General features: G+C 41.2%; 1 protein-coding gene across 4 annotated transcripts in view; it reads right to left on the bottom strand.

Moving 5' to 3' along the window:
- Positions 1-15,345, bottom strand: part of LOC113406492 (RING finger protein 11) — a 60,254-nt gene that overhangs the window by 7,767 nt on the left and 37,142 nt on the right. For 2 of the 4 annotated variants that reach the window (XR_003369786.2, XR_003369787.2), the window contains exons 2-4: positions 12,483-12,652; positions 8,033-8,252; positions 4,195-4,268 (exon numbers count right to left, since the gene is read on the bottom strand). Coding sequence is in view for 2 of the 4 variants with exons in the window: in XM_029911574.1 (XP_029767434.1) it covers positions 8,081-8,252; positions 12,483-12,652 (342 nt within the window). In the remaining 2 variants the exon portion in view is untranslated. Of the gene's footprint in view, positions 1-3,487; positions 4,269-7,997; positions 8,253-12,482; positions 12,653-15,345 lie in introns of those variants that run through there. The other 2 variants (XM_029911574.1, XM_026651720.1) reach the window with 2 other exon arrangements.

The raw sequence follows: 15,345 nt of genomic DNA on the forward strand, positions 1-15,345 counted from the left end.
GGGAGGGGGCGCCTCAGGGTGGAGGGGGGCGGGGAGCTGCCGCAGGGTTGGGGGGGGCGCAAGGTGGAAGTTTCGCGCCCTAGGCGAAACTTCCTTGCACCGGCCCTGACTACTATTCCACTATTTGTTCAGCAGTACAAAATTAATTTGACAGTAAACTTTTCCTGGAAATCATGGCTCATGTAGCTGCTATTTCCATGTTTAAAAAGATTCTTTATAAATGTTTTCCATAGTAAGAAGTTTGGGCTGGAGCAACTCCTGTGTGTAGATCTCCTTCTTGCCACAAGAGGGAGCAATGTGCCTACAGTCTCATTGCCCCTCTGCCCTTATTCTCCATAGATGCCCCTCTGCTGCAAATCTGAGAGGAAAGTGCTCTGTAGAGATTTCAGGGCGCCTCAGCCTGGCACTGTCTGCTGGAGAATGGCTAGATTTCTGCACAGAAGTCCAGTTTGGAGTTAACGCAGCCTTAAGTTGTATTTACTGCCCTCTGGGCTCCTTCAGCAACTCTGTTCTCAGTAGAGGGTGGGTGGAGTAAGAGGAGAGAGGGCCATTTCTGCAGGCAGGCTCCTGCCTGCACTGTGAGGGAGTCCCTTCTTGCATGCCAGGCTCCATGTTGATGAAAGGCCCTGTAAACTCCACTGCTCCTTTTCCCCACAACATGTTGTTCTGCAGGAAGCTCCATAAAAGTGAACCTCAAAGAAGAATGGTCCCACCTCTCTTACCCCCTCCTGCAGGATTTTTCCCGGCAGGAGGAAGGAAATCGGGCAGTTTATAGTTTGCCCTTTCTTCCTCTAGAGAAGAAGTAAAATTGTTTCCCAATGCAAATTAATAGGTCGGAGCACAGACCAATGCCTTTCCACCAGGCTGATTGGTTAAGAATGTTCAACTCATACCCTTAAAAACAAATACAAAGATATCCTTGGTCTTCCATCATTAAAATCATAGGTGGGAATGTCTTTTCTAGAGACAGGACTTTCCTAGTTCAACATACTCACATATACACTACACGGTGGGGCAGCTGTACGATCTTCATATTATGTATCAATAGTTATGAGAAAAAGCATAGATTCAGCACTGCCATGTGTTTTTATATAATCAAAAGATTCTTGTCCTGCTTTACACATACAGCTCTTCTAATTCCAATTGCTTATTACTTTTCAAAGGTGTAGGCATATGTTGAACAAGAAATGCCATGAAAATCAACATCATCCCTATGCTGTGCAGAAAAGTGAACAAGCCTTTGGAGTCCTGCTAAAAGTCCATCTCTCAGGAGTCCTGCAGTACAATTTCTTAACATTTTGCTACCTTGCAGCACAAAGCGTAGTCCCCGTAAGATGAAGGTGTTAGCTACGGCTCACCTGGAAGATGTAGTGGGAAAAACAATGTACCGTAGCTTCACCCGTTTTCTCTCTCTCTCTCTCTCTCACTGTCCAAAGGATACGGAGGGAAACATCTCTGTAATGCATGATCAACTTTCCTAATGCTTTGGAGAGATGACAGTATAAATGAAACTGGCTCTCTTCTAGTCACATTAATAGAAATACCTCCTCTGTTAGCGAATGAATGAAAGAGTGATATATGTTTGGAAGGTATCAATATTTTAAATAAATCTTTAACTTTTGGAAATACTGTGCTTCTAGAATTGCTTTAAAACAAAAAAAGCAGAAACAACGAAAAATAGCCTCACACAAATCTCTTGTGTTAAACAGATAGAGCAACAGTGATTTACTGACCAAGATTTATCAACAGAAACAAAGCTAAAGAAATCTGCATACCATTTTGGTAAAATTTTTCAGGGATTTCCCTCTCCATTCAGTAATATTTCTGCAGGATTGGGATAATTCATTATATTCTGTTCTCTATGGACCTACTTCTGCATATTACTAGCTAGCACTGTAAGACAAAATGATTATTCAAAACTATGTATTTTGGTAAATTTCACTGTATTCACGGTTACTGGCCTTGTTTTATAGGAAAAGCACAAAACAAAGTAAGCTCAACAGCATTCTGTACTTTAGTTAATTCCTTTTGACAATCATTACCCTACATTAGTTAACAGTAGCAAATGACTCAGTTCTCTGGATTACAAACAAACATACATGTTGGGTAGAGACTTATTTGTATTGTTACTACTTGCAGCTGCTTGTTTAAAAAAAAAAAAAAACTAACTATATGCCTTGGACATATTATTTCACATGACTGCAGCCTCATGACATGGCCACTCTGTCTAGCCACCCCTAGATGAGCATATTTATTGGCTGAATCTAGTACAATGAGCACTAGTGAAGCATTTGCTGATTACCACCCACATGTACATGATGCTGCTAGCCCTGCTAGTACTATTAGCGTTGACAATGGAAAGTGCTGTTCTATATGTCTAGGCTAGAGTTGGATGAAAACCATGGAGCTCTATGAACTTCCCCTGTTTATTTTTTTACTATAAAGTAAAGTTATGAAGAATACAGCACAATTTTTGGGAAGACATACTTCCACACTCTGGAATGTCTATTCTATGTAATTATATTAAAATAAATTTAATTACCACTTAATTCCAGTTATTGTAATTCTGCCAAAATCTGAGTCATACCTTAAAATTGACATTTTCCTCCAACGCCATAAGACTTGCTTTTTTTATTACAGAGAAACAGGGTAATAGAACAATCACACAGTTACACTATATCTTTGTCTCTTCACAACTTTAGAAATCATGAGTTTGGAATATGACAAAACTACTAGAAATAGTGGAAAAACCCCGAGGGATGTTGCCAGTATCCTTCTGTAGAGAAGATGAGACTGATGATATTGTGAAAGTTCTATTTCAAACACCACAGTGTTGACTGAGATATTACTGCCTAGAATGATTGCTAAATATCTATTAAACTTCTGCATAAGCAAGGTGTTGAAGCTACAGACCTATACATTTTAGCTTATCATTTCTTATTTGTAGAGAGAGGACTTTTGCTATTGCATAGCAAACCTGAAGTGTTCAGGTGGCTAGATTTTAGCACTATAAAATGTGTGTGGATACATATACTCATACATTTTGCTTTTCTGAGACAACACTATTTCATGGACTGGATAAAAAGGAAATGCAAAAAGCATAAGGGACTTTACCATTGGCTTGTGTGATCAAGAGGGAATCAAAAGTACTCAAGTCTCACCACTCTCAGCTCAAACATCCAAGCTGTAAGTTGGAACAATTCAGAAAGGAAACCATATATTTAAAATAGCAACTGCACCTGGCCAAGATCCTCCTATCCCACAGGAAAAACCCACACAAATTGTTTCTGGACAAGCAAGTCTATGATTGCTTTGTGGAGCTCCTCACACAAGTTGGGATTTTCACCGTCAAAGGCTACAGGACATATCCCCACACCTGGTGGATTGCTGGGATCCACAAGAAGCTAGACCCGTCTGTGTCCTTTCCCAAAGGGGACCCTGGCTCCTTGGCAGCATGGATCTATTAAGCTTGCACTGACTTAATGATTTATAATTTTGAACTTCCCTCTAAACCAGAAAATGTAATTAAGCTGCCCTCCCAGTACAACAGGATTGCCTGATAGAACAATTGTCTTTAAAGTTATCAATCGCCTATATTTGCAGATAATGAAGCAATGTGTATTCTAAATTTCAACGGTTTTTCTCTGTGGCTTATAATTGTCTGCTCTAAGCTTGTATGCAAAGTTGAAGTCATCAGAAATTTGCTGGCAGTGTGCAACTCTAGCTATTTCTTCTACATAAATCAAAAGTATACTTTAAAAGAAAATGTTTACATTAATCCCTTTATCAAAAAGCATAAATTAAGCATTTCATCTGCAGAAAGTCAAAGGCCCCACTTTCTGATCCTGGAATAGGATTTAACAGCGGACAGCTTGTTAAGAATTATTAGCACACAACCATGTCCACAATTTCCCCCCAAAACTAAAATTCTGTGTAAAAGGAATTTAATCTTTTAAAACAAACATTTATTCTGGATATTAAATCTGGGACTGTTCTATGGATGGCTTAACAGTTATAGATTTTATAAGAAACATTCCCACGTGTTGGTTTTATCTGACATTCAACTGCTTGTTGAAGAGAAAGCTCTTCAAGGAATGAATCTAATGCACACATACACATACATAAGAGTGTATGCACATACTAGTGATAGCCATGTGATAAACTGTATTTAACATGCACTTTTGATCACCTAACCTGCACTCTGTCCACTACTCCATCTTCACCAGGACTTAATGTAACATTCAAAGCCTCTCAGCCGTTTCAAACATCTGCCATCAAAAAAAGAAAGAAAGAAACCATCACTGACAAGTTTAAGGTCTGATATCTTGTAATCCCTTGGGCTAGAAATTTGTGCTTTACATCACTAGAAAAGGGGTTTGTCATCTTTCCAAGGGGACAGTTGCTCCTAATCCAGAAAGGTTGCAAGATATTGGTACCTTAAAATCATAATTGTATGTATAAAAAAAATTAACTTTTAGAATTACCTAATTTCTCTTCCCTCAGAAGCCTACACAGCTTGGCTCGCAGTATTAAGGGAGCTGGCTTTATAGGTGAAAGGATTAAAACAATACCACCAATAACACTCACAACATTTCTAATAGTGTGTTTGTTAATTATCTATAGCAACTATGGAATTGAGCACCCAATATTTTATAAAATGTGCAATTAAGTTTTGTAAAGCATTTATGATATCATAGTGAATCATATGTATAATTGCTAAGGGATGCTTTAAAACAATAAAGACTATTTTTATCCAAAGTTCCTTTAGTGGTGAACTGCTTTTACAAGTTCAGTATTTTACTAGTAGTTTTTCAGGTAAAGATTTTTAAAGGATTTTAAAATCATGCTTAATTATACTTAGTTTAATGTTTGCAAAGTGCTTTGAAGATGAAAAGCATTATAATAAATACTAAGGGACTGTCTACGCTAAAAATACAACCACAGCAGGGAAACAGGTTAAAACAGGTGGCCATATCAGAATTACAAAACTGATTTAGACTGGTAAGATCTATGCTACACCACAAATGGATCCGCAGTTGTAAGTAGGTTAGGAAACAACTGTGTTGCAATCAAGTTGTCTAGTGTGTTTGTATTTGAGGTGTCAATAATTAATTCAGAACACCCCTGCAAAGTAGGAAGCAAGTATTATCCTAATTTTTACAGATGGGGGAATTAGACACAAAGGAAGTAGTTTCTGAGCTGGGGCTAGAATCCAAGTGATCTACAATCTCAATCTACACAGTTCTCTTGAAACTATTCTTTCCTGGGCTTAAGTAAATTACTTATATTCATTTTGGGTGTATGAATTAAAAGCCCCCCAAAAATCTGAATTTAGGCTATTTAGTTATGGAAAAGCAAGTCTATTATGCAACAGCATTGCACCTAGAGGTTTAAAATCAATTAATGTATTCATTATATTTACACATTTTAAATTAAAATTTGTTTTTGGAATGTTCTTGTGTAATCAATTCTAACTCTAGCCCTTTACACCTTTTGTTATAATTTTATTTAACAAGTAATTTAATTAAAGCATACGTTTGTTTCTCTTAACACTGTATATCAGTGTTAAAAGTTCAACAATACAAAGTGCCTGGAAAACCATTCAGCTCAATAACCAGTCATTTCAGTGCTCCTTCCAAATCTTTCATAATCACATATTATAATAGACAGACTAATACCAACATGAAAAAGATGTTTAAAAATTGTTCATTTGCCAATTTTAAAAATCAAGGCAAAAGGAAAAAATTCTGACTAGAATACTTGACAAACATGGATATTATGATGTTATACACACACACACAACAATGATTTGCCACTCAGAACATTGCACAATTTCAGGTCTTTCCTCTCAGAATTGCTTCATGTAATTAAGTCAGTGTGTGTGTGTGTGTGTGTGTGTGTCTCTCTCTCTCTCATAAAGGGGAAGGCAGGGGGAAATCAGGCAACGTGTAACAATTTCAACGAATCTGGTACTGTAGATTGTTCTGAACTGCTTTTGAATACCTACGGAATTCATATACAATACAGTGTGTAGCTTTCAGCTGCAGGGCTAATAAATAAACCAGCATGTTGATTCTGCATTCTACTGACCAACCTTTTAAAATCATTAATGACATATAATTGCTCTATATTATAAGTACACAGAGTTTTCAAAGTACTTGTGTTTAAATATAAATTGTTACATCAAGCACTCAAACTATATACACAGAACAATCAAGAATGTTCCCTTATTCATTGCAGTTAACTTCAGGCTGCATCCCATTTACTAGAATAAGCTTTCTCAATGTATCAGCTTTGCACTGAGTGTATAAAAGTCACAGTAGAGCAGTGGTGCCCAAACTTTTCCTGTCGCTGTCCCTGCCCCGCCCCTTACCAGTAATGGAATCTGTCCAAGTCTCCCTTCCATTACTGCACAGTTGTCTTAGCAGAAGAGCTTGGACTGAAGGCAGAGTTGGGGATCTGGGAGGAGCTGGTCTGGGGGCAGAGAGGGAATGAGGGCAGAGCTGGCTGGGGATGAAGCAGGGGCAGAGTGGGGCTGGGATGGGGGCAGAGCAGGGGACAGATTGGAGCTGTGGCTAAGGGCAGAGCAGAGCTGCAGCTGGGATCGGAGCTGGGCTGGGGGCAGAGCGGGGCTGGGTGTGTTGCCTCCCTGCCCCCTGTGTGGGCTAGCTCAGGCCCCACCGTGCTACCCCTGAATGTTCCTCTGTGCCCCCGTAGGGGAGTGTGCCTCACACTTTGGGGACCACTGCAGTAGAGTACATTTAAGAAAAAAATAAACACATGCTAAGCGGATACAAAGATTGAAAGCTACAATTTTTGCTAGACTGTTTCTACCAAGCACATACCTTTTCTGATTCAGAATTGCAGACACTTGTATCGCTTCTACTTTAGCTGTACTATTTTTTCCCCTTGATCACTATGAAATTGTGTTTATATATGAACTTAACATTTATGTGCAAAACATAAAATACAGTTCTTATATCTGAAATGTCCACCAGTAGGACTTAACAAATACATTTCATTCAGAGACTGAGATACAGTATGTTTATTTTTAATTTCAATAACCTAAGAAGAACTACAGGAAGGAGAGATGCAATACCCTTTTGCTATGGTGTAAGACATTGGCAGGAGAAGTAATCAACGCTGACATTAATTTTGTAAGAAGGGAAATAAATGGTTCTGAACAGTTTAATCACCATGGCTCCATTTTCATCTTGTCCTGAAGCACAGTGGTCCACTTTTAACATCATAAATCAAAAATGTTGATACTTAAGTTTAAGTATCATTGTCTGATCAAAACTGAAGCAAATTAAGGAAAAACAAACAGAAAAGGGTAAAACAAAATTTAACTGGCAGATTTGTTTTGCATCCTTACACTGAATTGTCACTTATAGAAAAGGGACAGTGCATCTCCATTTGCTTACAGGCTAGGAGATCACTTTGAATTCTGCATAATCCTAACTGCAAACAAAATATAGCACTTTTAACAGATTATAAATAAACTGGATTTCAAGCGTAGAGCCAGCCCAACGATAACAATACACTATTTAAAAAGACCTAAGGCAATGGATTCCATTTCCAATGGAAAAAAAAGAACTGTGCAAACAAGCTTAAAACTATTTCTTTGTGCCAGTGTTATAAAATGTAGCTTTTAATAAAGCCTTGACCCAAATACCAGGAACTTGTGAAAGGAATCAGAACAAAAATTGTTCCTTTATTTTAGGAAAAAATATCCTTATCTCGCTTCTAAGAAAATTTGATACACTCCATTTCAACATTTACAGTTTTTTTAGAACTTTATACAATTCCTATGTGTGTGTGTGTAATAACAGGCGTTAAAGGACAACTATGTTTTTAAACATTGGGTCAAGGCTTTCCATAAAATAACTTCCTACTTTTTCTATATTCCCTAAAATATTATGTGTTTTTCCAATATCTGCAGCCATTCAGGAATTGTTAGGAAATGTACGTTTTGTGCATGATCTTAACTCCTAATCCCTGGCTCTTTGGGCTGAATGACAAAGGATCAAACCCATTAAAATGGATGGTTTCCTTGATGGGTCAGAGGCAAAACCCTGGCTCAGTTAGTTTCATATGATGAAAGCAGTGCTGCATCAACTGGCTCCATGCAGGAGGGGCATGTAAAGGATCTCATCAACCAGTCATCTATACAGTCCAGGTGGTAAATGTGCATGCATGGCAGAAATCGGATAGGATCCCCGTAAACAAAGTCCATCATACAGATCACACATCTGAGGAAAAAGAAGTTGGAGAAATGTTAAGATACTCTTATCGCTTTGGAAAGTTAAGCAGCAGTATTACCTACCCTGCTACTATGTTTATTGGAGAAAAGCACCAGGATAAGTTTATTATCACATCAACATCTGAATACATTTTACGTTAGCTTCATTAACAAGTCTCCTTAATTCTATGCCCAACACCATTTATAACAAAAATTAAAATAAAGATTAACCTTGAAAAGTAAAAGGCTGAATTAAACCCTTCAGTGTTCCCCCTGCCCCTCCCATAAATAAAATAATTTAAATAAACCGTAGATAATGAGAACCATGGGAAAACACACCAGGCGTGACTTGCAGTGCATGGCCACACTACGGGCTGAGCTTGCTCGAAGCAGTGTACTTCTTGCATGGTACTGCGCATCCTCAGCTCTCATAAAGGGAACAACCTCTCTGACTCTCACCATTTATGGCTGCCTCTCCTCCACTCCCCCTCAGTTACCACTGTTGCACGTATTTAATTTAAACTCCATGGAGTAGGACCTTGTCATCTTTGCCTCGGAAGGACTGTGCTTTACAATGGCTCTATGTAAGTAAATAATTCTATTATTACCTATTCTTTAATGCTTTTTAAAAGTGGACTTCTCCAGCCAGCCAAAGCTATTTCTACTTTAAAATGAGTAAGTGACATGCCTGGGTACGAAGCTATTTGCAGTAGTTGACTTATAAATATTAATCAGAACTTCACTTTAAAAAAAAACCAAGGTTCTCAGAGTTAAACTATGGGACAAAAACATGTAGGCCAAATCATCCCTCCAAGTCCACATGTGGAGGGGACAAACAACTTGCAAACTGGAGGAAGGGGTGTTGAAGGGGGCAATTCTTCTATGCCACTGACTCACTTCCCCCAGCCCCATATAAGCCTCCTCTGCTGGGGCTGGGCTCCACAGGTGTGGAAGGGGCAGGTGGGGAAGCTGTTCTCTTCACCTCATCCTCTCGTAGACAGGATGGGGATTTCCTGGGTAAATTAACACTAATGCCATCAGCACTAGCTTTCTTGGGAGTGCTCTCGATGCTACGTCCCTAAAATCCCACAGAGCCTCCATGTGGATGACATTAGCCTCTGGCACATCCTGCCAAAGTAATGCTTTTTATCCCAACTCCTCACTCTGTATAATCTACCCATGTGGGGGAGGGGCACCCCTCCCATCCAACAAAATTAGGAGGATGCTGAATACAAGCTCAGTTTCCAGTGAGCTGTGTGGTTATAACCCACAGGGGGATGATTTGACTCTATCAAACACTGTAACTTGTTTGATCAATGTAAAAAGGCCCTCAAAACTGAAGAAGCCACAACTACTGTAATTCCCCTGGTCTCCATCTCCCGCCACAGGCCATTTCCTTCAGGCATTCACAATCAATGCTGTGCTCTGTGCCATAACTGAAAAGGCTGCTGCTCAGTTCAACCGATTCTGTGAGAGATTCTGACATGAACGCTCTGAGGTGCAGTTCCTTTTTTCTATATTTTGGAATGATTTACAGTGGCAGATGTCGCCATTTTGAAGAATACAGCTTTCAAGGAAGAAAAGCTCTGGAATGGTGCTTTCTAGTGGCATAAGCTGACAATGTTGCCAACTCCCATGATTTTATTGTGAATCTCGTGCTATCTAGTGTTTATTTTTAAAGCCAGAGCTCCTGGAATCATGGGATTATGTGAGAACCTGTTTGTAATCAACTTAAACTAAACACTCTTAAAACAGTGTGTCCACACAAAGCGAGACTGGTTTAACTAAATCAGTTTTTTAAAATCACACCTGTCGTTAAACAATGCAACTTTTCTGTTTAGGCCAACCCCTCTCTCTTGACTCAGCACCTCCCTCCTCATGAGGGACTGTTGTCTGTGCTCCTGATTTCCCTCCCACATGAAGCAGCCAGACTCTCTCCAGCATGCTGCAATCAGATGTGCCCAACACAGCTGTGCTGCTGTTACTTTGCCATTGACTCAATGTTCTATGTAGGCCAGTCAGAGTACTTGAGCCTGAATCACAGGGTGTTCTTCCAATCAATCAACAGGAGTCTCTTGAGACTTGTCCTATGCCTGGAGGACAGAAGCTCAATCTCCATATCCCAGTATAAATGGCTGGAAACCACCAAGGCACCAGAATACTTTCAGTAGTGCCAGGAGTGGCCACTCTAATTCTCTACCAAGCTAGGAGTGAAGAACCAAGTTCAAGTCTCAAACTTTTGGCCCTTCTGCAGTAGCATAGTATTTCCATGAGATTACTAGACCAGGTCAAATCCACTTTGACTTGTTGGAGAAATGATCAAGTTACTGTAACTTAGTCAGGTGAAGAGACATCTACCATAATACATCCATTTTCCTCTCAGTACGTGAAACTTCAGGAACCCTACTTGCTACAGCAAGCAGACTTTCAGCTCAAAAATCAAAGCCCTAGTGATTCACCACTGAAGACTATTCAAACCTGTCTCTAACTCACTTATCAGAGGGATGGGACAAGGCATAGGAAAACTTCAGTGATAGTGGTGCATGGAAAACAACGTTCCTTAAAACCACTACTTGGCCTGGAAAGAAAGCTGTAAATTTCCTTATGGCAGTCAGGCTTCAGAAAAGAGCGAAGAGAAACCTCCTTATTACTATCAAAACTCAGGAGATTGATTGCAGCCTGACACTTCCATTACAATGAATGGAAACTACTAAGCTAAATATATTGTTGCTTAAAAAATATTTATATGGTACCATACATTTACAGGATGTCTTACAAACATAGCTAGGACACAGTCTGTGCCCTGAAGAGTTTATAATCTTAATAAGACAAGATAAGCAAAACATGGGACAACAATTCAGGAGAGAAAGGCTGTGATTATTCTTGATGCGGAGAAGAAGGGAGGATGGTAGAAGGCATGAAGTCAGAAATGCAAAAAAGGAGACAGAAGGATCAGTAAGACCAAAAGGACTGGGAGCAGCATGGAGGTGGGGGAATAAGGGCAGAGAGGAACACAGATGTTTTTGGGGACAAGATTAGGTAGGAGAGAAATAGGAGCTTTAGTTTGTTAGAGGCAACCAATGGAGGGATTCAAGGAATGGGATGATGTGGTCTGAGCAGGGATGGGGAAGACTGCTTTTGCAGTGGTATTTTGGCATCTACTTCACCCTAGGGCAGGGGTGGGCAAACTTTTTGGCCCAAGGGCCACATCTGGCTGGGAAAATCGCATGGAGGGCCATGAATGTAGGGCTGGGGCAGGGGGTTGGGGTGCAAGAGGGAGTGCGGGGTGTGGGAGGGAGTGCGGGGTGCAGGAAGGGGCTCAGGGCAAGGGGTTGGGGCAGAGGAGGGGAGCGGAGTGTACAATGGGGCTCAGGGCAGGGGGTTGGGGTGCAGGAGGGGGTGTGGAATGTGGGAGGGGGCTCAGGGCAGGGGTGCAGGGAGGAGTGCAGGAAGGGGCTCAGGGCAAGGGATTGGGGCAGAGGAGGGGTACGGGGTGTACAAGGGGAATCAGGGCAGGGGGCTGGGGTGCAGGAGAGGGTGTGGAATGCGGGAGGGGGCTCCAGGCAGGGGTGCAGGGAAGAGTGCAGGAGTGGGCTCACGGCAGGGGGTTGGGGTACAGGAGAGGTGCGCGAGGGGGCTCAGGGCAGGGAGTTGGGGTGTGGGGTGCAGGAGAGGTTTGAGGTGCGGGCTCCGGCTCGGCACCGCTTACCTGGAGCAGCTCCAGGGTGGCAGCAGCGCGCACTGGGCTGCTCCCAGAAGTGGCTGGCACCACGTCCCTGCGGCCCCTGGAGAAGGGGGAGCAGAGGGCTCTGTGCGCTGCCTGTCGGGACCTCCCCCGGCCATTGGGAGCTGTGGGGGGCGGTGCCTGCAGCCGAGGGCAGTGCACGGAGCCCTCTGCCTCCCCTCCCCCAGGGGCCACAGGGACGTGGTGCTGGCCATTTCTGGGAGCGGCACGGGGCGCACGGCGCCACGGGGGTGGCAATCCTGCGGGCCAGATCCAAATCCCTGACGGGCTGGATCTGGCCCGCAGGCCGTAGTTTGCCCACCCCTGCCCTAGGGTATATAATCTCATTGCTAATCAAGGAAAGTGAGATGAAGAATAAAACAAGGCAAAAAAGAGAAAAAGTCTTCTCCTCCCAAGATCCACTCTCCTGCAGAAATGTCACTTAAAAAAACAAAAAACAAACAAACCAAAAAATAAACCACTGCCACCTTAAAACTACCAGTTTGTGTAACTTACTCTCTAATCTTCTTCTCAGAGCCATCTCGTCCAGGATCGTAGACTCCCTTAGGCAGGTGCTGTATAAGGCCTATCCTTTGCGCTATTCTAATTTGTTCCTCTTCTGTTAGTTGTGTTGCTAGCCGAGTCTGGCTAGGAGTTGGATGATAAACAGGAACTGGAACCTGCTCCTAAAATTAGAAGATTTAAAACAAAAAACAAAGTTTGCTTTGCTGATGTTTGCTGACATCAGTGGATTTTGGAATATACTAAACTTACTATTTACGCTGTTCCCTTTCTTACTCACTGAAGAATGTTTGCATGAAGCTCCCTCTGCTACCCCACACATTTTTGGCTTAAACATAATATGGAGGATAGGATAACGAGTGATGCCAGCTTCTCAGGAAAACTGGCAAGGATCTATTTTTGGCAGTTCTCTACCAGACTATTTCATTTTGTCTCCAGGAGTTATTCATAGATTAGTTAAATAGATGCACAAACTCCACATGAAAATAGGCAAGTAAAGTTTACATGGATTTAACTAATTGTTAGATGTTCTGCCTAACTATGAAATGTATGGAGAAAATTTACAAATATAAGTTGATGCATTCTCATTCTGTACACTTATGGAGAATCATTTGTGCTGATGGGCCCAATTTATAGTATCATGATTTTACAAAAGGATCTTTAATTGGCTCTGTAATTACAAAATCATGTACCACCTAAACAATAATTTAGACCTGTAGATTTATTTCTTAACAACTTTAAATATACTAACGTGGACATAATTGTCCAGTTAAACATCTGAACTTCCAATACATTTTATATATATATATAATCTTTATGAATTCTCTAAAGTTGGACTTGAAGCGACATATATTTTAAATTTGTATTTCCCACACAAACGAAAATATTTTAAACATACAATCTCTCTGTGACAGATATGGCAATTTCCTGCAATATCCTTAAATGACCTTATTGTATCAAGTTTATGTATTATTGTGGGTCAGGATTGTATCTAACCTCTGGAGGGGGGAGATGTAACAAATATTGCAACACCGTGCAGTATTTTTGGAGTCCAATGTTTAAAATTAATGGTTTATGTATAATTGTGATCTACTCCATAAGAGAGGGCTACCACAGCTCCTCCAGGAACTAAAAACAGTGGGTGGTAACTGAGGCAAATCAGCCAGGTTGCAATCCCCCAAGAGAGGTGCCACCTTTTGGGGAGGCTCCCATATACTAGTTCAAATTAAATTCTCCAGAAACCAACAAAGAAAAAACCTGTAAATAAATAGCCTAAATTTAAGCGGACACAGGGCCTTCTTTGTAATCTGGCAAATGGACAGAACCTTCTGTCCAAAGGGGGCCCCCAATCCTTGCAGAATGGTTGGAAGGATTTGACCTACTATGGCCTCCTCAGGCTAATGGATGGCATCTAATAAGCTTATTAGCATATGTGTACGATCTTTTATTGTTTTTAATGTGTGTTATCGGTAATGCTGTCACCTTAAAAATAAATTGCTTGCTTATAAAAAGCTGTGTTGTAACTTGTAACTGAGTGCAATTATGCTGTTCATAGCCTTCACAGAGAAAGTAAAGTGCAGACGTTGGCCTGTTAGGCAGTCTGGCTTGCTGGGAATATCACAGTATAGGCAGGGAATCGTGCAGCCTAGAAAACCACTGGTCAGGAGGGAGAGAGATGTGGGTTGCTGCTCCAGGGAGGTGACAGCTGAGGATCCAGGAACTGTTAAGTGGGTGCCCTTGGTGGACCACAGGAGGGTAATACGAATGTGGTTACCCTGGACTGTGACACTCTTCTTCATCATTTTCTCCCAAACAGACGCTTTTCATTGTTGCTTAACCTTATTTCAGATACTTAAATCAGTGTTTAAACCCTGTATCTATATTCCTTATATTTAAAACAGAATTTTGGAAAACTGAAGCCATCATTTACAATAGTGTTTGTTGGGACAATACTTGATACATGACCTAATTAACAGTAGATTTATGGCAGTACTTACATTAAAGCCGTTTAACAGTGTCTACTAACTGCAGGGGAGAAAAAAATCTACTCATCAGAAAAAACTGAGTGAAACTACATATTTGTATGTCAGAGGCACAGCATCATTAATCATCTATTTTTCTTATAGTTCATGTTGAGAGGAAATTGCTTCATATTAATCATATAATATGAGACTAGGTAAATCAGACGTAGGAAATTTCAGACTCTGCAAGGTCCCCATCATGGAGTTTCCACTTAAACATCACCAGTTGCGGAGGCATCAGGCTTTACATCTCACAGAATAACCAGCAGGTTCAGCTCCCAAAACCTGAGGATCTTTATGGAGTCACTAGTTCACCAGGTACTCTCCTATGACAGCCTTGTGCCTGTTCAATCCATCACAGGTTCCCTCAGCCCCTCCAGCTCCCGGGCATCTCACTCCTGTGGAAGTCACAGTACCAAGGAATCCCATGCCAACTGCTGGGATTTCCACACCATGGAGTCCATTCAACATTGACGTAGGAATTACAGAGGGAGGGGAGAGAGTGGAACAATACAACATTGCCCTCAGTGTCCTTGTCCCCCAGGTTTCTGCCAGTCTGGGTCAAGGTTAGCAAAATAGTTGAGAATATTTATGCAATATGCCAATCAACCTTTAGGACTCAATAACACTCCTGGCAACCTCATACAGAAGGCTTTAGTTTCAGCTGAATGCACACAGCCTGTTAGATTCTTCTCTCAATGCAGAGAGCGTATGATATGAGCAAGGTGTTGCATCTGCGAATACATGAATGCACTGACCTGCAAGAATCACAGAAGGCAAACATAGAAAGAACCCTGCAGGCCATCTCCTGTCAATATATGCTTGTTTCCTACAGT

This window comes from Terrapene carolina, unplaced genomic scaffold, assembly GCF_002925995.2.
Source record: "Terrapene carolina triunguis isolate 2854851 unplaced genomic scaffold, T_m_triunguis-2.0 Scaffold102, whole genome shotgun sequence".
Classification (NCBI taxonomy): domain Eukaryota; kingdom Metazoa; phylum Chordata; order Testudines; family Emydidae; genus Terrapene; species Terrapene triunguis.